The 18289-nt window shown below is 51.7% G+C and overlaps 7 protein-coding genes across 7 annotated transcripts; 5 read left to right on the top strand and 2 right to left on the bottom strand.

Moving 5' to 3' along the window:
• Positions 1-1581: 1581 nt before the first annotated feature.
• Positions 1582-4748, top strand: L3040_000420 (uncharacterized protein; the record flags this gene model as incomplete). The annotated part of the gene is made up of 8 exons (XM_007292456.1): positions 1582-1738; positions 1788-1991; positions 2038-2120; positions 2173-2352; positions 2407-2499; positions 2551-2707; positions 2761-3005; positions 3066-4748. 8 exons carry the CDS (start codon positions 1582-1584, stop codon positions 4746-4748), a joined length of 2802 nt encoding a protein of 933 aa, XP_007292518.1.
• Positions 4749-5614: 866 nt separating this feature from the next.
• Positions 5615-6993, top strand: L3040_000421 (60S ribosomal protein uL3; the record flags this gene model as incomplete). The annotated part of the gene is made up of 4 exons (XM_007292455.1): positions 5615-5706; positions 5804-5960; positions 6016-6689; positions 6738-6993. The coding sequence occupies 4 exons, from the start codon at positions 5615-5617 to the stop codon at positions 6991-6993; spliced, it is 1179 nt and encodes a 392-aa protein (XP_007292517.1).
• A 359-nt stretch (positions 6994-7352) lies between these two features.
• Positions 7353-8420, top strand: L3040_000422 (uncharacterized protein; the record flags this gene model as incomplete). The annotated part of the gene is made up of 3 exons (XM_066155147.1): positions 7353-7648; positions 7756-8087; positions 8176-8420. 3 exons carry the CDS (start codon positions 7353-7355, stop codon positions 8418-8420), a joined length of 873 nt encoding a protein of 290 aa, XP_066013197.1.
• Positions 8421-8480: 60 nt separating this feature from the next.
• L3040_000423 (uncharacterized protein) lies at positions 8481-8885 on the bottom strand (the record flags this gene model as incomplete). Its single annotated transcript, XM_066155148.1, has 3 exons — positions 8481-8598; positions 8657-8735; positions 8828-8885. 3 exons carry the CDS (start codon positions 8883-8885, stop codon positions 8481-8483), a joined length of 255 nt encoding a protein of 84 aa, XP_066013198.1.
• A 1525-nt stretch (positions 8886-10410) lies between these two features.
• Positions 10411-12598, top strand: L3040_000424 (uncharacterized protein; the record flags this gene model as incomplete). Its single annotated transcript, XM_066155149.1, has 4 exons — positions 10411-11099; positions 11149-11323; positions 11373-12456; positions 12516-12598. The coding sequence occupies 4 exons, from the start codon at positions 10411-10413 to the stop codon at positions 12596-12598; spliced, it is 2031 nt and encodes a 676-aa protein (XP_066013199.1).
• A 1281-nt stretch (positions 12599-13879) lies between these two features.
• On the bottom strand, positions 13880-15621 carry L3040_000425 (uncharacterized protein; the record flags this gene model as incomplete). Its single annotated transcript, XM_007292452.2, has 5 exons — positions 13880-14023; positions 14156-14168; positions 14223-15220; positions 15272-15420; positions 15507-15621. 5 exons carry the CDS (start codon positions 15619-15621, stop codon positions 13880-13882), a joined length of 1419 nt encoding a protein of 472 aa, XP_007292514.2.
• Positions 15622-16820: 1199 nt separating this feature from the next.
• L3040_000426 (uncharacterized protein) lies at positions 16821-18142 on the top strand (the record flags this gene model as incomplete). The annotated part of the gene is made up of 4 exons (XM_007292451.2): positions 16821-17038; positions 17093-17268; positions 17317-17619; positions 17673-18142. 4 exons carry the CDS (start codon positions 16821-16823, stop codon positions 18140-18142), a joined length of 1167 nt encoding a protein of 388 aa, XP_007292513.2.
• Between the last annotated feature and the right edge of the window lie 147 nt (positions 18143-18289).

Here is an 18289-nt window from a genome sequence, read left to right on the forward strand (position 1 = left end):
ATGCATATACTACTACGTACCGGTAATAGGTACCTATCGTTTAGTAATAGTCGAGATGATGCTTTCAACTCGGGGATTCGATACATCCAAATTCAAACCCAAACCCAAACCCAAACCAAAACCAAAATCCAAACCAAAATCCAAACTAAAATTCAAACCAAAATCAGAACCAAAACCAAAACCAAGATCAAAATGAAAGATCGAAAATCAAAAATGAACGATCGTAAATCCAAATCCAAATCCAAATCAAACTCAAAAATCAGAAAATCCATCGTGACATCTGCATTCGAAAATAGTTCCCATGCTCTCCCGGCGTGGTCCAGATCGGGGACGTTTCGAAATCAACTTGTTGTCGTAATGGGTGCTGTGCGTGCGCGCGACGATGATTCAAAAGCATCTGAATCGTTCGATACAAAGATCTACCTACCCTAGGGACCTCGGACCCCTGAAAGCCAAACCGACCATCATCCGCGCCGTTTCTCCCGTCTGAGACAGGAAAATGCAGCAGAGGGAGGGAAGCAAAGTATCACGGTAATGGAATCGCTCCCGTTGGGTAGGTATCCTGTATAGTATGTGATGGGTCGGTAGTTTTTATGGGAACCACTGTGCACTGTGCACTGTACACTGTCTTGGTGTTTGTGTTGAGGTTGAGGTGCCTATTGCGACCAACACTACGGAGGACCGGTATACGGTACCTAGTACTACTAGTACGTAGTAGCTCCTCATACAGTCGACTACCGTACTAGGTGCTAATAGTAGTACGACTAGTACTTACTACTTACTACTTCCAACACGTAGTGGTGCCTACTTTACCCAGCGTAACTTAAAATACCTACTTTAAAGTAGACCTTCCCTGCCGTTGCCCGCTCCCGGGACCGGGCCCCGCCGAGCAAGATGGTAGGGAAAACTTACTTCCCCCTTTGGCTTAGTCGCAACGGATCCACTACTGCTCGAGCCCCAGGGCGAGTAGCGTGAGCAGCAGCCGCAACACAAGGGCAGAGCGAACGGAGCAGGGGGGCTGTCAATTCTCCACATCATCTTTAGCGTGCCGTGGGTTAGGTGAGATATTTGGCCCACGAGAGTTCCACTGGGCTTTCCCTTTTCCCCTTCTTATGGCTCCGTCCTTCGCCCCCCCCTCTTTCTCCTCGCTCAAGTAAGTCTCAGCGATCGTCACCTCCTTCACCATCGTCGCCGTCACCAGCAGGAGCTTCTTCATCTCTATCCTAACTCTCAGTCACCCTGTGTTCATACATCCTTTACGATATATTCTTCGCCTAAGCATCATCTTGGCTCACTCACTTCCCTTTGCGCCAGCCAGCCAGCCAGCCAGCCAGCCAGCCAGCCAGCCAAAAACAGCTGGATTGGGTCAATACTAGTCCCCGGCTCTAGCTCCCCATCTCCCACTCTCGCTCTCCGACCTGGACGATACCTGCAACAAGATCTATCCCATCTTATTCCACAGTGTAAATAGTGCGAGCATCCGGAGACTGGCCTTCGGTGGCGCGCGTACTCGCCGCCGGCGCCCAGATATAAACCAGCCCGGAGCTTTTCGCGACTTGGCCAAAAACAAAATATAATAAAATGGCGGCCCATCACCCGTCTCCTCCTACGGGCATGCAAATGCACCATGGCCCGGCAGGTGGCCCTCCTCCGCCAGGAATGGTGCCGCAACAGCAGCACTTTGCGCCAATAATGCAACAGGTGGCTGTAATTAATGAGGCTGTATGGATGCAAATTGGTGCGGCGCTTCCTTCCCCATTCGCGGCACTCGGCTAACCATAGGACAGGGAGTTGTACGGAGCTAATGAATAACTTCGATGAGGCGATCACTGCTTATGAGCATGCCCTTCGCGCCAATCCCCGATCTATACCAGCAATGAATGCGATAAGTTGTATCTTACGCACGCAGGAGCAGTATCACAAGGCGGTTGAGTACCTCCAGAGCATACTCAAGCTAGAAGGCAACAACGGAGAAGTTTGGGGAAGTCTTGGTATGTTAACCACCTCCGTCTTGATGCTCCTCGCTAACCTTCCAAGGTCATTGCTATTTGATGATGGACGATTTGCAGCAAGCATATTCCGCTTATCAACAAGCTCTGTACCATCTGAGAGACCCCAAGGTATGGAACAGCGTCTCTCTGATCTTCGGGCAAAACTCTAACGCAAGGTCAGGAACCCAAGCTGTGGTATGGCATCGGCATTCTTTATGATCGCTATGGTTCCCTTGAACACGCGGAAGAAGCTTTCTCTCAGGTCATGCGCATGCAGCCAGACTTTGAAAAGGCCAACGAGATTTACTTTCGTCTCGGCATAATTTACAAGCAACAGTCCAAGTATCAACAGAGTCTCGAGGTACGACTTCCGAAGGGGAAAACATTTGTCTCTCAGCCAGCTGACTCTATGCAGTGTTTTCGGTACATTGTTTCAGTGCCACCAACGCCCTTGACAGAAGAGGATATCTGGTTCCAGATCGGTCATGTCCACGAGCAGCAGAAAGACGTGAGTAATCTCATTTCCTGCGACAGCGTACAAATCTGACAACCGTTTCAGTACGACAACGCGAAATTGGCCTACAGGCGTGTGCTGGACCGCGACCCGAATCATGCGAAGGTCCTACAGCAGCTAGGCTGGCTCCATCACCAGCAGAATAACAGTTTCAGCAGCCAAGAGCAAGCGATCGAGTACTTGGAGAAATCCGTCGGCTCAGGTAAATTCGTCAAAGATTTCCGGTCTCGCGATTGCGACACTAACACGTGGCAGATCAAAGTGATGCCCAGAGCTGGTATCTGCTTGGACGATGCTACATGTCACAGCAGAAGTACCCCAAGGCGTACGAAGCATATCAGCAAGCAGTTTACCGCGACGGACGGAACCCAACATTCTGGTGCTCGATTGGCGTTTTGTACTACCAGATCAACCAGTACCGAGATGCACTTGATGCATATTCCCGTGCGATACGCCTGAACCCGTACATTTCCGAGGTCTGGTACGACCTGGGCACCTTGGTGAGTTTGCCCTCATGTTTCGGCGGATTTCGTTTGAGCGACCGCTAACGACGAGTACAGTACGAATCCTGCAACAACCAGATCAACGATGCGCTGGATGCGTATCAACGTGCAGCGGAACTTGATCCTGCCAACGCGCACATCAAAGCCCGTCTTCAATTACTTCGCAGCGGGCAGGCTGGAATACCAGTTCAGGCCAGCGCACCTCTGCCTCAAGACGTCCACCCGACAACCTACCAAGCCAGTGGAGCCGTCGGCCCTCCTGGTCCTCAATGGGGGAACTCTGCTCCTCCGCCTCCACCTCCGGGTCCCCCTCTTGGCCCGCCTGCAAACGGCTGGAGCCGACTCGCTGAGATCAACCCGCCTCCACACCCCGGCAACCCGTACGAGCAGAGAGACCAAGCTCGGGGCCCCGGTCCCGTACCACCCCCACCACGTGCACAAAGCCCCAGGCAGTCCGAGCAGTTGCGACCTTTTGAACAGAGGTTACCTCCAGGGCCTCCGCAAAACGGCCCACCGCAAGTTGGCCCAACTGGCCCAAGTGGCCCAAGTGGTCGCCGCTCACCCCCTCGAGAGCAGCATGCTGCAATGGGACCGTACCCAGGGCTGTCGCAGCCTCCTCCTTCTGGGCCGCCACCACCCCCTCCCCAACGGGTCTCCAACCCCAACTACGCTGGCGCATCTGTCTTGCCTCCTGCCCAACCCAGCATGAATGGCCCTGGTCCTGGCCCGCAATCCCTTCCACCTTTTGGTCGACCTAATAGCCCTCCTCGGACAGAGGTTCGCCCAATCATTGACAATCGCATGCCGTCACCCAAGAACGGGTATCAACACCAACAACAGTACCCTCAGCCTCACCATCCAGATATTTCTAACCCAGGCGGTATCGAGGGTGGTGCTCCGGCGCCAGCATCTGCATTAGTTGCTGCCGAAGCTGCTGCTGCCGAAAGAAACGTTGACAGGATTGGTGAGAGACCTCCTTCAGTAGCTTCGTCGGTGGGTCCAAAGCGGATGCGTGAATGGGAAGAAGATACGGCCGTGAAAAAGCCTGCTAATGATGAGAATCGAGCCCGTTTGGATGACATGCATCATCGTCGTGTATCGACTTCTCCGCGTGAAAACTTTCGCCGCAGCTCATCGGAAGCTCGCCGTGCTGAGGATCAGAGACGCTTGGACGAGCAGCGCCGTTCTGAAGACCAGAGACGTGTCGAAGATCAACGCCGTGTCGAAGATCAACGCCGAGTCGAGGAACAGCGTAGAGCCAATGATAATTACCATCCCTCTGAGGCAGCGCATCACCCCCCAACGCATAACATGCCTCCTCAGAGCCAATCTCAGAACCACTTGCCACCCATGCAACAAGGGCCACCTCTCCCTCACACCCCCGTACATGAGTTGCCTCCCCCGCTCCCTCCTCCTGTGCCCAAGGATTACTCAGTCGATGATAGGGAACAGCGTGAGAGGGAAAAACGTGAGCGAGAGAAACGTGAGAGAGAGCAACGCGAGCGTCTGGATCATCCTGCTCCTCTGCCTCCTGTTGGTGAGCCCGAACGTGCTGCACGGAAAATGGACGTCGACGAAGATTATGATGATGATGGGGAGGAGGACAAAAAGGGAGGAATTCTATCAGCTGCGGGATCTGGACCCGGTTCGGCAGCGGGAGAGACGAAAGCCGCGTCCCCAGCTGGAGTAAACCGACATCTTAATGGTGCTGTAAATGGACAGCAAAAAGTAGAAAGCTAGGTTTCTATGGAATGTATTTTCGTTTGTTCTGTTTAATGATGGATGATGATACCTTTGGAGTGGACTTACATTTCTTCGAAAAATTTCAGTGTATAGAATGACTATCATTAACTCTGATCATACTTTCGGTCCGTCTGATCACAGTGCCTCTTAGCTACTGACTTGTCTGGTGATGCCCTTATAGCCTGTGACGGTTGGAAGTGAGGAGAGGTCGAAAATTGGAATGGGGAGACCCACGATTGTGAGTAACACTCAGGTGGAGGGTTGGATATTATTTCTCGTGAGGTCTTGCACTGGCAACCCACAATGAGCTGGGATGGTGATGTGGACAAAGTGAGGTGTTTATGAGGCAAGGGCAGCATGAGAGGAAGATAACCTTTGCTTCCGATCCGGATCAATCAAAAGACCAAGTGCTGCGTGCTTCAATGGATGTTCGGATCGATGCCGCTGTAGTTCGTCCATATCAGTGGTCGTGTGAGCCCGGTGGATCGCTGCTAGGACTTTCGAAATAGGGATGAAAGAATCGAGGCAGTTAAAATGGAAGGGAGGAATGCTAAATCGCAGAAAGGGGAGGAGAAGGAACGGTGTCTCTGAAAGTGGATTTTGTGGTCTCTGGATGAGCTGTGAGAACTAATGCCATTGGCTCAGGTGACCATGAGTGAAAAAGGCATGCAAGTCACGTGTGAAGTCGTCCTTAGAGCAGTCTCGCTTATTTTAGCTCCGCACAAATCAAGTGCGGTTATCTCGAACTTTTCTCTCCCCGGCCTCAACCTCTTTCTCAGCTCAACAACCAGCGCAACTCGACGCGCAACGACAACTCCCGGAAGATCAGAGACAATTAGGTTCGCATCTCAGCGTCTCGTAAGATGTCTCACAGAAAATTCGAGGCCCCCCGTCACGGTTCCCTTGCGTACCTCCCCCGCAAGAGAGCTGCCCGTCATCGCGGCAAGGTCAAGTCGTGAGTATACACAGCAATTCCAATCTGATGCCATGGTTTTTCCTCCTCGTTCGCACATCATTGCGGGATTACCTGCTAACTTCATGACTTCTGCCAGCTTCCCCAAAGATGACCCCAAAAAGCCGGTCCACCTCACAGCCACCATGGGCTACAAGGCTGGTATGACCACCATCGTCCGCGATCTCGACCGCCCAGGAGCAAAGACACACAAGAAGGAGGTCGTGGAGGCAGTCACTGTCATTGAGACACCACCGGTACGAGCAACGCAGCCCGCTTGGCACATTGTGCTTATGGCTAACATCTTTTTAGGTGATCGTTGTTGGTCTAGTTGGTTACATCGAAACTCCCCGAGGTCTCCGCTCCCTTACTACCGTTTGGGCTGAGCACTTGAGCGACGAGGTAAAGCGCCGATTCTACAAGAACTGGTACAGAAGCAAGAAGAAGGCTTTCACCAAGTACGCCAAGAAGCACTCTGAGTCTTCTGGATCCTCCATCACCCGTGAGCTCGAGCGCATCAAGAAGTACTGCACCGTCGTCCGTGTCCTCGCCCACACCCAAATCCGCAAGACTCCCCTTAAGCAAAAGAAGGCTCATTTGATGGAAATCCAAGTCAATGGAGGCAGCGTTGCGGACAAGGTTGAGTTCGGTCATGGTCTCTTCGAGAAGCCAGTCGAGATCTCCTCCATCTTCGAGCAGGATGAGATGATCGATGTTATTGCCGTTACCAAGGGTCACGGTTTCTCCGGTGTCACCAGCAGATGGGGAACCAAGAAGCTTCCGAGAAAGACACACAAGGGTCTCCGTAAGGTCGCCTGTATTGGAGCCTGGCATCCTTGTCACGTCCAGTGGACCGTTGCCCGTGCCGGTCAAGACGGATACCACCACCGTACCTCTTGCAACCACAAAGTGTACCGCATTGGCAAGGGTGACGATGAGGGTAACGCCACCACTGACTTTGATGTTGGCAAGAAGCAAATCACCCCGTAAGTTCCGCCAGCCTATTTTCTTCAGATCAAGCTAATAGTATGTAGCATGGGTGGCTTCGTCCGATACGGAGAGGTCAAGAACGACTTCGTTATCGTTAAGGGTTCCGTTCCAGGTGTTCGCAAGCGTGTCATGACTCTCAGAAAGTCCATGTTCGTCCACACCTCGAGAAAAGCATTGGAGAAGGTTGAGCTCAAGTGGATCGACACGTCGTCGAAGTTCGGTCACGGTGCCTACCAAACTCCTCAGGAGAAGCATGCTTTCTTGGGTACGCTCAAGAAGGACATTCAACCTGCTGCTTAGAGATCTGGCTATGCAATGTTTCCTACGGGGTCGCGATTTGGTGCAGGGGGTTTTCCACTACATGGTATCTTGTGCTCTTTGATGATGACCAAGGGGGGCATAAAGTAGAACAAGAGAATTCTACGATGAAATGTCCAACTAAACCTCTGTACAACAACATACTTTCGTGTCACTGTGACCTTTGCCTTGTATTTGTGATCCAGCTTCGAGTTGGGCTATTACCCAGCATCTTCCATTGTGTACCTTGTAATTTGTGTGGAACAGTAGGACCTGAATTTTTAGGATCCCTTTGTCATCCTCCTACCCCGCAATAGCTCCCGCCATAGCTAACTACTGTAAAACCCAAACCTTCGCATAACATGGGCGCACTCCTCTCCTGCTTCAGCTCCTCAAATTCGAAGTCCTTCAAGCAAGCAACAGAAGCGCCGTTAGCTACGGCCAATCCACAGCCAACATTAAGCTCCTCACAGCAGCAGCAGCAGCCGGCAGCGCTGCGCGAGGGGTTGGCAGACGAGCACTTGGCTTCCGTGCCGCCGCCCACCACAACACGGGCACAGACACAGACGCAAAACGAGACGCAAGCGCGTGCAGAGGGCGTGGACAGCGAGTCGAACGCGGTCCGGAACGTGGCTGCCGGGGCGCCGGTACCTATTGCGTGAGCAGCCTCCATCTCTCTCCTCTCATCCCTCTCAGGGACCAGTCGGGTCGTCGTCGTCGAGGGGCAGCACAGTTTTCCGGGCGGGGAACTGAATCGTGGTACAGCAGCACTGCTACTCCCACTACTACTACTACTACTACTCGTACGAGGGATCCCGAAGGCGAAGGCGCAGGCAAGATGGCGACAGAGGACGAGTACATGTCCTTCCTGGACAAGGCCAACCGGGACCCGGGCGAGGGCGTGGTAGAGGGGAAGAGCGAGGGCGGGGGGAACGAGGTGAAGGGGCTGAAGGCTGTAGATGAGGCAGTGGAAGTGCCTCAGGCTATTAGGAGGGTGCTGGGGAAGAACGAGAGCTTTTACGTCTCTGATGCTGATGAGCCGTTCGTCGGGGTTGCGTTGAAGCTGGGCAAGGGAGAGGAGGGGTTGCCTGATGAAAGTTCGTCGAACGCTTGTTCTCTTTTTCTTCCTCTGCCAATATCTATATTTGGACGACTGCTAATGAACTGTTTGTTTGGTGCGTGTAGCTACGTTCGCAAAGCTGGTCCAGCATCCGAGGCCTGACGAAGCGGATGTTCAGATCATGGATATTGGGGAGTGGGATCCGCAGGGGCAATATAAGGATGTGGTTGATGCTACGAGGGAGTCTGCGAATGGGGGTGATGTCCGGGTGTACATGATTGCGAGGGATGGACCAAGAGTGGAGTATTGGGTTGTTGGCGTTGAGGGGGGCCGGCTGGTGGGTGTCAAGGCGCTGGCTATTGAGAGTTGAGAAGGGCTGCTTGGGGCCGGGATGGAGTTTGGAGGGGGGAGATGAAGGCTCTGGGATGGGTTAAGATGGCCTCGGTACGGAGCCGTCCGAGGCGCGTAGGTCGGTCTGAGAAAACTTGCACGGCATGTGAGCACAATGTGTGCTGCCGGGAACCACAGGACTTTTGCAATGGATATCTCTGAAATTTCACTCAGAATAAACTCTGGTCTCGTGGTGGATCATTTCTTCCGTCTTACACCACCTTCTCTCTGGACTTGACTGTTCCCACATCCGTGCTTGAATCGGATTCTTTTTGGGGGAGGGGGAAGGGCATATCTATAGACAGATATATATGAAATGAGTCAGTTACTAGGCAAGTCGACGGTCAAACTCATATAGTTAATAGGGTAGGAAGGTAGGTAATATACCACAGTATCCTCCACGGGCGCAACATTGTCGTGTCTGCAGGTCGGCTTCCCCTGACATGATCTGGCGCTCGGACCCAGTCCAATCAATCAATCACCTCCCTCCTTGAGATGGGGGAATAAAAAAAAAAAAACATCGGATGGCCTGGGATAGACATGGGCCTCATCCCCGGCTTGAACATGACAGGCGTGTATGATTCCTAGGTCTGGCCGATGAACGGGAGGATAACGATGGGTAAGAGTGGTGATACGTAGCAATGTGCACCGTAATGGACGTTGAGCTCCTGAGCCAAGCAAGGGTTGAGCTTGAGGCGCGGCGCGGCGCGCAAAGCTTGAGGGTGTCGGATCCCGCCGGGGATGATACCGGTCAGTAGTACAGTAGCTGATGGATGTTTAACGAGGGTAAGGTTTGGACAAGACCTCTTGGTGTCGCCTTGAGTTTGATGGGGAAGGTTTGGAATGAAGGATGCGCAGAGACGTCTGGTCTGGTCTGAGGTCTGAGGTTTTTCTTGTCTTTATATTTTTGGGTGTTGATTTGTTGATTTGAACTGATTTTTTTTTTTTTTTTGGTTTGTTTCTACCGTTGCTTCTTCTTCTTCTTCTTCTTCTTCTTCTCTTCTCTTCTCTTGAGATGCGCTTCGGTTGTTATGGCGTCATTTCCGAGGTGAGTGCCGCGCCGTGCCGTGCCGCGCCGTTGGGAGTCCAATATTGGAGATGCGATAAGCTCGAGATGTGAGGGCCGTAGAAAAGGTCGTTGTGGAGGACGTCGAGCCAGGGAGGGCTATGAGTTGATGATGATGGTATTGACGAGTATGTGTCGATATCAAGATCAAGATCAAGATCCACATCCACATCCACATCCACATCCATCTCCATAGCGATATCCCTAGCGATATCCCTCGCGGTATGAATATCACAATCAACGGCGCCGCTTCCCAATCCACTGCAGTAGTCCGTCCCCTTAAATACCAGCAGCGCCCAATGCTGCTTGGCACCAACCAACCAACCAAGCCTGCCTGCCTTTGCGCCTTGGTTCTGCCTTCTCGACTTTTCTGCCTGCTGTCGACCTCAGTCAGTCAGTCAGTCTCTCACTCACTCAGTCAGTCTCTCACTCACTTATCCACTCTCTCACTCTCTCTCTCACTCTCTTCAACTCTCTCTTCCTTCTCTCGAGTCCCTTCGACGGCGACATCTTCTTCTATTCCTTGGACCACTGCCAATGCCAGTGCCAGTACCAGACCCATTCGACCTCTCCATATTCACATCGCCCTTGATCGACTCTCCCTCCCCGACTCTCATTTACCCCTACCACCTCCGCTGCCGCGCAATCCTTTTCCCTCCTCGGCGCCTCCTTCTCTTTCCAAGACTTTCTTGCCAACTCTCCCTTTCGACACCACCACCACAACCACCACCACCAACACCAACATTCGGAAACATTGCTGGACAACGTTACGAGCCTCCAAGTTCCCCGCCGACGACCGCCTCACACCATTATCTCCACCACACGGTCCCCAATTGGGCGGAGTGGATGAGAGGTGGTTTCTGGATACGAAAGATCCATCTCTTTTTCCTGTTCCTACATCTATATGGCATCGGATAGGGCAGGGCCTCGGCGGCCGCTGCGTGTCACTGTCAATTCTGGCAGCGGAGGAGATATACTGGGACCAATGGAGTCCAATAGCCCTGGATCAGTTCAAACTCCAGCAACGCCTAGTCTGTCAAGAAGTCTGCTGCCAGCACCCAGAAACACGGCTCTTCCCACATCCCGGCTCTCGGTCGCGCCCACCACAAATGCTATGTATGGCTCAGGAGGATTAGATTCAACCGACTCGCTACTGTTACCACCGAAAATGCGCTCAAGGATGTACCGAGACTCTCCATCAGAGGGACCTTCTCGCACGCCATCTGGAATGTCCTCTAGAAGATCGAGTTGGAATTCAGACACACCAAGTCACGACAGTCGGGGCTTTGCTGCTCCTGCTGGTTTTCCATTCCCATCCCCATTTGAGGATCCAAGAGCTCCCTCGCGAGCTGGTAGCGACGATGATAATATCAATACACAAACCGTTTCTGAGAAGTACAACATCATGCCCTCGGCTGGATTACTCCTCTTCCCAGAAGATGTAGAGAAGGATGATTATCTGCACAACCCGGGACCGGACGACAACGACCGGGACAGGTGCGATATCTGGAACAAGAGAGGAATGGCGAACGTAGGAGGCTTGGTCCTAATTACTGCTGCGATCTTGGTACTCTTCGTTGGGTACCCCGTATTGTATGTTCTGTTCTCTACGGCTTCTCGGGACATGACTGACACTTTATAGGTCATTCTCTCGAGATATCATTGCTGGTCCTAAATCAAGCTGTGCCCGAAATCCAGATTGTCTATCAGACCAGCTGCCATTACTCAAGAATCAGAGAGTAGGCCTTATTGATCCTGATACCCCAGACGATGCCAAGACGGTAACTTCACATGATGGGACGAAATTAAAGCTTACGGTATGTCCTAGCTTGCAAATGAAACCAAGCTTCTAATTCCTATACCTAGTTCTCTGACGAGTTTAACACCGATGGACGAACCTTCTACGACGGAGACGATCCCTACTTCCAGGGCGTTGACATATGGTATGGTGTTACGCAGGATCTCGAGTGGTACGACCCAGATGCAATAACTACGGCCAATGGAACCTTGAACCTTCGTTTCGATGCTTTCCAAAATCACAACCTCAACTACCGCTCTGGCATGCTGCAATCCTGGAATAAGCTCTGCTTCAAGGGGGGCCGATTGGAAGCAAGCATCTCGCTGCCTGGCCGTGGAGATATCCAAGGTTTCTGGCCGGGCTTTTGGGCTATGGGCAATCTTGGTCGGCCTGGTTATCCCGCAACTACGGACGGCATGTGGCCATATAGCTATGATCACAAGTGCGACGCAGGAATCACGGCCAACCAAAGTTCTCCTGATGGCTTGAGCTTACTCCCCGGCATGCGACTCCCAGCGTGTACTTGCAAGAACCAGGACCATCCCAACGCCGGGTACTCCCGTTCTGCGCCTGAAATCGATGTTATTGAGGCCAGTTCGGGCTTCATGGGTCCTGGGGAATACGACGCTGCTGTAGGTACAGCATCTCAGTCTCTGCAGATTGCTCCATTCGATATCTTCTACCAGCCGGACTACGATTACCTGGAGATCTATGATGTGGCCAATACTGGCATGAACATCTATCGTGGTGGACCGTACCAGGAAGCTCTCTCTGCCGTGACTTGGCTCAACAACGACTGGTACGACGGGAAGGCGTATCAGAAGTACGGCTTCGAATACACCCCTGGAACCAATGGCGATGTCTCTTGGTTCGTTGGAGATCAGTACACCTACAAGGTAGACCCTCGATCTATTAGGCCGAACGGAAACATTGGTCAAAGAACAATCCCTGAAGAACCCATGTCCATCATCATGAACTTTGGCATGTCCAACAGTTTTGCGACGGTGTTCTTGCATAACTTGGCAAAGTTAATGCCGGCGACTATGAGGGTCGATTACATTCGGATTTATCAGGAGGTAGGTTCAGAGTCAATCACTTGTGACCCCGAAAATTTCGAGACGACCGAATACATCAAACGACACCCAGAGCCTTGTAAGTACCCTCGTATCGATGATGTGCAGCAAGCTGCAGAGCTGACTAGATTCCTCAAGATGCCAACCAAAACCTCACGTTGTGGAAGGAGACAAACTACACATGGCCAACAAACACCCTCGTCAACGGATGTACAGCCTGAACGGCCACGGATTCCAGTGTTGCTCAGAGAGAACTTGTACAAACCAAAATTTGCGTCGTCCTCAAAACCGTGAGAATCGGAATGAATATCATGCCCAAAAGAATATAGAAGGCGTTACTGGCCATCCCCGTCTACACCCAGGGAATAGATCGCGGTCCTGAAGCATGGCAAAAGCGGCGTTGGGGTTCGACCTATATTCCCGCACTCATTTTCGTCCTGCGAATTCCTGGGGATTCGCTCGTCATTTTCATCTATATGCTATTGTACAATACCATTGCTTTCTGCTTCATCTTTTCTCGCTTTGCTGAGTTGGTGTTTTGCTTGTTGGGATTGGGTGGTGGATAGACGCACCTGGAAGAGCCCAACATCTGATCCCTTTTTTTCTGCGTTCAACGTGCACACTCTGTACGAGGTACGACACTGGAATGGTATGGCCAATCTGATGATATGATAGATGCGGTTGGGAGGCACCGTTGGCTGGAATCCGTTGGATCGACGGAGAATAGGGTGGGACGTCCGGTGGTTGTATAGACGGGGGAGGTGGGAAGGCTCTGGCTCTGGGTAGCGAGCTTGTATAGTAGCTAGCTGCCTCTACATATGGTGATTGAGTAGTAGTAGTGGTATATGAACGACTTAGAAGAGAAGAACAGGGACGTGAGCCCCTCAAAAGATCTACGTACTTCCTACATAAACTTCGGGAATTGCTTTCTTGGGCGAGGGAACACGCCTGCAAGTGCCTGCCCGTTTCAGGTGTCGACTCGATCCAGGGTCGATTGGCTCAGGAGTCGTTGGTAATAAGAGCCTGCCTGTTCGGCTCGCACTCACTCACTCCACTTAGCGAGTGCACCACCCACCACCAAACAAGCAAAGTTCGCACTACACTACACTACACTACACTACACTACACTCGAGGACTTCCGAGTGTGCACTCGAGCATTTCTCGTCCGCCTCTCGTCTCGACGTGTATCTGTATCGAGGGTTAGTTAACTTTGTCTGCTGTCTGTTCCCAGAGTTCTGATCCGTGTGTCTCTCGTGTTGAGTGTAAACAGCAGCAAAGTCCACGATGCGATGGGTAGCTGTGGCCTAGCCGGAACAGGCTCGTTTCGATTTCGAACAGATCTTGCAGTGGCTTTCGTGTATTCAGTATCTCGTCATGTCAGAATGTCAAATCGCAAAAGCAGATCGATCCCCCGCCACATCTGAACGCCGCCCACCAACCCTCATGCCTCCCTCTCAATATATACAGGGTCAAAACAAAAATATGGCCATCATGTTCGGCGTTTACACTTCGCCTCCCTCGCCTCTGAATAAGCCGTAATGGCCCGGAGCACCTCTGCCCTCGTTGATCATGCTCTCCGCATCGCCCACCTGTTTCCGCTCCGTGACTTCTTCGCGACGGTTCCGCAGTCTCAGGCTCATCTGCTTCTGCCATAACATGTGCGTCAATCCTTGAGACGATATCGAACGAGATGGAAACCCCATACCGCCCCTCATGACTGCTGATTGTTATTGGAGAGGCTCCGAGGAGCTGGATAAGCGGTTCAGATGGAGGTATACATCTGTGCCGTAACTAGAACGCCGGGTTAGCTTGTTGTGATTGTTTGGGTAGGGGAGAAGAGCTTACCCCTCCATGCTGATCAGCTTCAGATCTCCTCCAAAATAGCGCGCATATAACCTGGAAATTGGTAGCCCGTAGCCGAAACCAGCCATTGGTGCTTTGAAATCATTCTTGTCGAAATCAGGATCTAGATTTGGTGTCGTATCCACCGTTGTGTACATGTAAGTCCAGACGAGAGGTATGGCACTTCGGGGTATGCCACCGCCCTCATCCGAGATCTTGATAGTGATGTCCTCCTTGCCTTCTGCCACCACCACCTTGGTAACGGGGAACTCATCCTTGTCTTGTCCGTGGGTTTCGACCACAGCTCTAAGCGAGTTCTTCAAGGTCTCGAAAAGCATGTGTGATAAATGTCCTGGAACGTACATGAAGTTGAGATGGGGAGGGCACACAAGCTGGACCTTTGGCGCATCGAATAAGCCGTAGTGGTCTTCGCAGACAAACCGGGCGTTCTCGATCGCTTCCTGAGCAAGATCGTGAACGTTGGTCTTTGTGCAGATGATCCCTACGTATGTCGGGTCCCTATTGTGACTCTGGTCCGTCAAGGCAATATGTTGTCCGATTAACATCCGGATGCCAATTCGAGACATGTAGAAACGGTCGAGGAATGACTGGATATTGTTGTCAATTTGCATGCGTTGCCGCTTGCGCTTGTATTCCAGAATTCCCTGGGCTACTGTCGTTACTACACCGTCGTGTCGCCGTTTGATCGTGTTCAGAGTCTGCGAGAATCGCTGGTTGTAATCTTGAAGCTCGGGGGGCCAGTCGGTACTATCTTCGACTGTCGCAAAATACCGCCTCGTCGCAACCATTTTCTGTTCTCCATTGCCGTTCCTATACCCATTCTGCTGCCACGACGAGGAATTATACTGGCCTCTCTCCACGCTGGGGTTCTGTGTTGCTTCCGCAAGGACCTTCGAAGGTCTTCCGCTCTGCTTTTGGGGCTTCATGAGTCGATCACGGACATCCTTCGCAAGATTGGGCCGTGGGAGCTGTGTTATCTCCTATGTCACATGTCAGGGTTGTACTTTGCTGGTTTGCAGGAGATACCCTACCTCGAACGATTGCGCGTACCAGTCCTGCACTTTCTTGATCGATGGCATGTCATTCAACCCATCTGGCAGATCTCCTAGCTCTTGTACGCGGTGGGCAAGTCGTATGGGAAGCTCTTCGGATAAGAACTGTGAGGCGCGAAAAAGTGTTCCTGATTGATTCACCATCCACGAGTCAGTCATCGTGGCGATGAGGTCGGTCAGGTTGGCTTTCATATTGGATCCTAACGCGACGCACCTGTGGATGGCTTCTCGCCGAACTGAACCATCTGCCTCAAACTCACTCCAGTTGCTGGGAAGCCCGAGTAGTGCTTGATGGTGTCCATCAAGCGTTCAGACTTCTTCCACGACATGTTGTAGGGTATTGCTGGCCCTCAGGCCGATGAAGTGGAATCCGAATCTCCGTCGCCGTCCGGATGCGCTCCCTGCCATGAGCTGTTGACACGGTATAAAGCTTCTCGCACCGGTGCCGCAGAGATGGAGGCCGGTTGCCGAGGCAGAGCTGCAATGAATAGAAAGGTAGGGTAGCTAGCTAGCTAAGATAGGTAGATGCCACAGATTGCAACGGATTGGAGGTCGAGCTGCTGCTTGGAAGGAAGCTTGGAAAGCCGGATGGAACGCGAGTGCTGCTTTGTTGTTGGGCTCAGAAGTAGAAGCCCACGATGATCGAGGATCTCGAACGTGTCGGTGTCAGTGTCGGTGTCGATGTCGATGTCGGTGTCAGAAGTCAGAGTCAGAGTCAGAGTCAGAGTCAGAGTCAGAGCCAGAGTCAGAGTCAGAGTCAGTGTCATACTTAGTCTCTGTCGACAAGTTTCGTACTGTGCTGCAGAACGCCTACCTAAAGCTCCCGGCCCCTGCACCCCGCAGCGTAACGAAAGGCGTGTTTTGAACCTTGATAATGCCGTTTTTGTTGTGATATATGTATATATATTCAACGTCAATGAATATGAGAGATATTTGATCAACACGAAATGTATTTGATAAACGGATGGATATATATATATATACATATATCCATATCAATTACCAGCGCATCTGGAGTGCAGTGCAGCTACCTGCAGTACTGACTGTCCGCACTCCGTACTTATAGACTTCCAGATCCTAGGCACATATTCTTAATTGCTTCTTCATTCAACCCTTATTGGAGGAGCCTACCTCGGCACTGGGAATCTCTCGGGCACGGCTCGAGGCTTGTTTGCGGAGATCGATCGATCCCGGACTTTTAAACTGAGACATATATATATGTATTCTCGCTACCCCTTTCTTTTGTACACAATCCAGACAAAGTAAAGTGACCGTGCCGTTGTCGCTGCTCCAACAGTAGAGCCTTTTTCTACATGTATATAGGTACATTTATATATGTAAGACCACCGCCCTCGAGTCCAAGCAGGCAGCATGCACATGCTGTGGCTCCCAGAAATAAGCTCGGGCAAGTGCAACCAAGCAGTCACTCAGATAATAAAGTTACACGAAACGGTCCAGACCTATCGTCTCCCAGCTCTCACACCAGAGCTTCCTCTCTCTCTTCAGTCAACCATCGTAAACAATAACAATGGGCATCGCTCCCAGGCTTGCAAAATCGTGGGCTGCGATGAAGCTCGACACCCGCAACCTCTCATCGACCCGTGCCTCCATCATCCGCCTTCTCTTCCTCAGCAGTATCTTCTGCTGTGCCGCCTACCTCATAATCTTCCTCCCATTCTCGTACATCTCCCAAGCAATGTTTGTACGCCATAGCCAAGCCGCAGCGGTCCTCGAACCTGGAGAAGAGTGAGTTCTTCCTCTTCCTTCGGGATCAGGATCTCATTGCGTGATGTGTTGTAGCGCCGTCAAACACTTTGCTGGTAGTCGAGAGTGCGGGATCTTGCAGGAGGATCTGTACACGGTACCTTGGCCGTTGAACCCGAAAGTCAGTCCGTTCTGTGGGAAGAGGGCTGAGTTGCTGGAGGCCATGAGCGGTGGTGGCCGGTATGGATTTGATGAGCCGTACGTCGGCAAGGGTGTGTGTCCTGTTTTTCGCTTCGGGGAGCTCTATTAACAGACAATAGGTTGCACCTACAGGTGGTTTTCTACTCCTGAGATTTGCATGATCCTGGAACGCTTCAATGTGATAGTTTTTGCTGGAGACGACGTTGCACAGTCCCTCTACGCAGCCTTCAACATCCTACTGCGGGAAGACTTCAGTCTAGGCGGTCTTCAGGAATGGATCATGAGCGAGGAGGATCGGGCCAAGTGTCAATGTGATAACCAGTTTCTCAATAATGAGTGTCTGAAATTTTCTGTCAAGAGTATCGATAAAGTCAAGAAGAACGAGGGTGGAGAACGAAGAGGAAGCCCATATTTCTGCAAGCGTTGGCCACCACACCCTTCCATTGAGACATCTCACTATGCTAACGGATCGAAGGTGTTCCTCATGCGTACATACCCTTCGAAACAGTCCCTGTATCGCCAGCTTCCCAAACGAGCTTCAAGGACCTCATGTACGGAAAGCCGAACCCATGGCAGCCGTCGCCCTTTATATTCTCCTTCAGCCGCGGCTCGTCTTTTGACTCCACTGCGACCACCAAAGCATTAGACGAATGGTATACTCTTGCCACAGGAGCCGAGCGGAACATTCCGATACTTTTCCTAAGCCCGCCAGCTTTTGGGATTAATAAAGCACCCAGTACAGTGCCAAAGGAAGGAAATGTCGCCGTATGGAACTATCACACGGCGATGACACCAGCTGCCAAAGATAAGCATTTTGATGTTCTGAGTCTATTCAACTTGACGTTGCAGGCGTCATCGGTGGATGGAGAGAAGTTTGGTGAGAGGGTGGCTTTGGTAGAGGCAATGATGGTTATCAACTGGCTGAGTAAGCTGGAGACCTCTTGATCCTGTAGGACGACGCATTTGAGCAGATTTTGGCATTCGAGGAACGTTATACCCCATAGAGAGGTTCAGTGAAACTAGGAACAGAGAACATGTGCAAACTCATCGGGACTTGAGTGTGATTTCGTGACCTGAACTCCAAACATGTAA

Source organism: Drepanopeziza brunnea, assembly GCF_022702325.1.
Source record: "Drepanopeziza brunnea f. sp. 'multigermtubi' strain 214-2 chromosome Unknown ctg1, whole genome shotgun sequence".
Classification (NCBI taxonomy): domain Eukaryota; kingdom Fungi; phylum Ascomycota; class Leotiomycetes; order Helotiales; family Drepanopezizaceae; genus Drepanopeziza; species Drepanopeziza brunnea.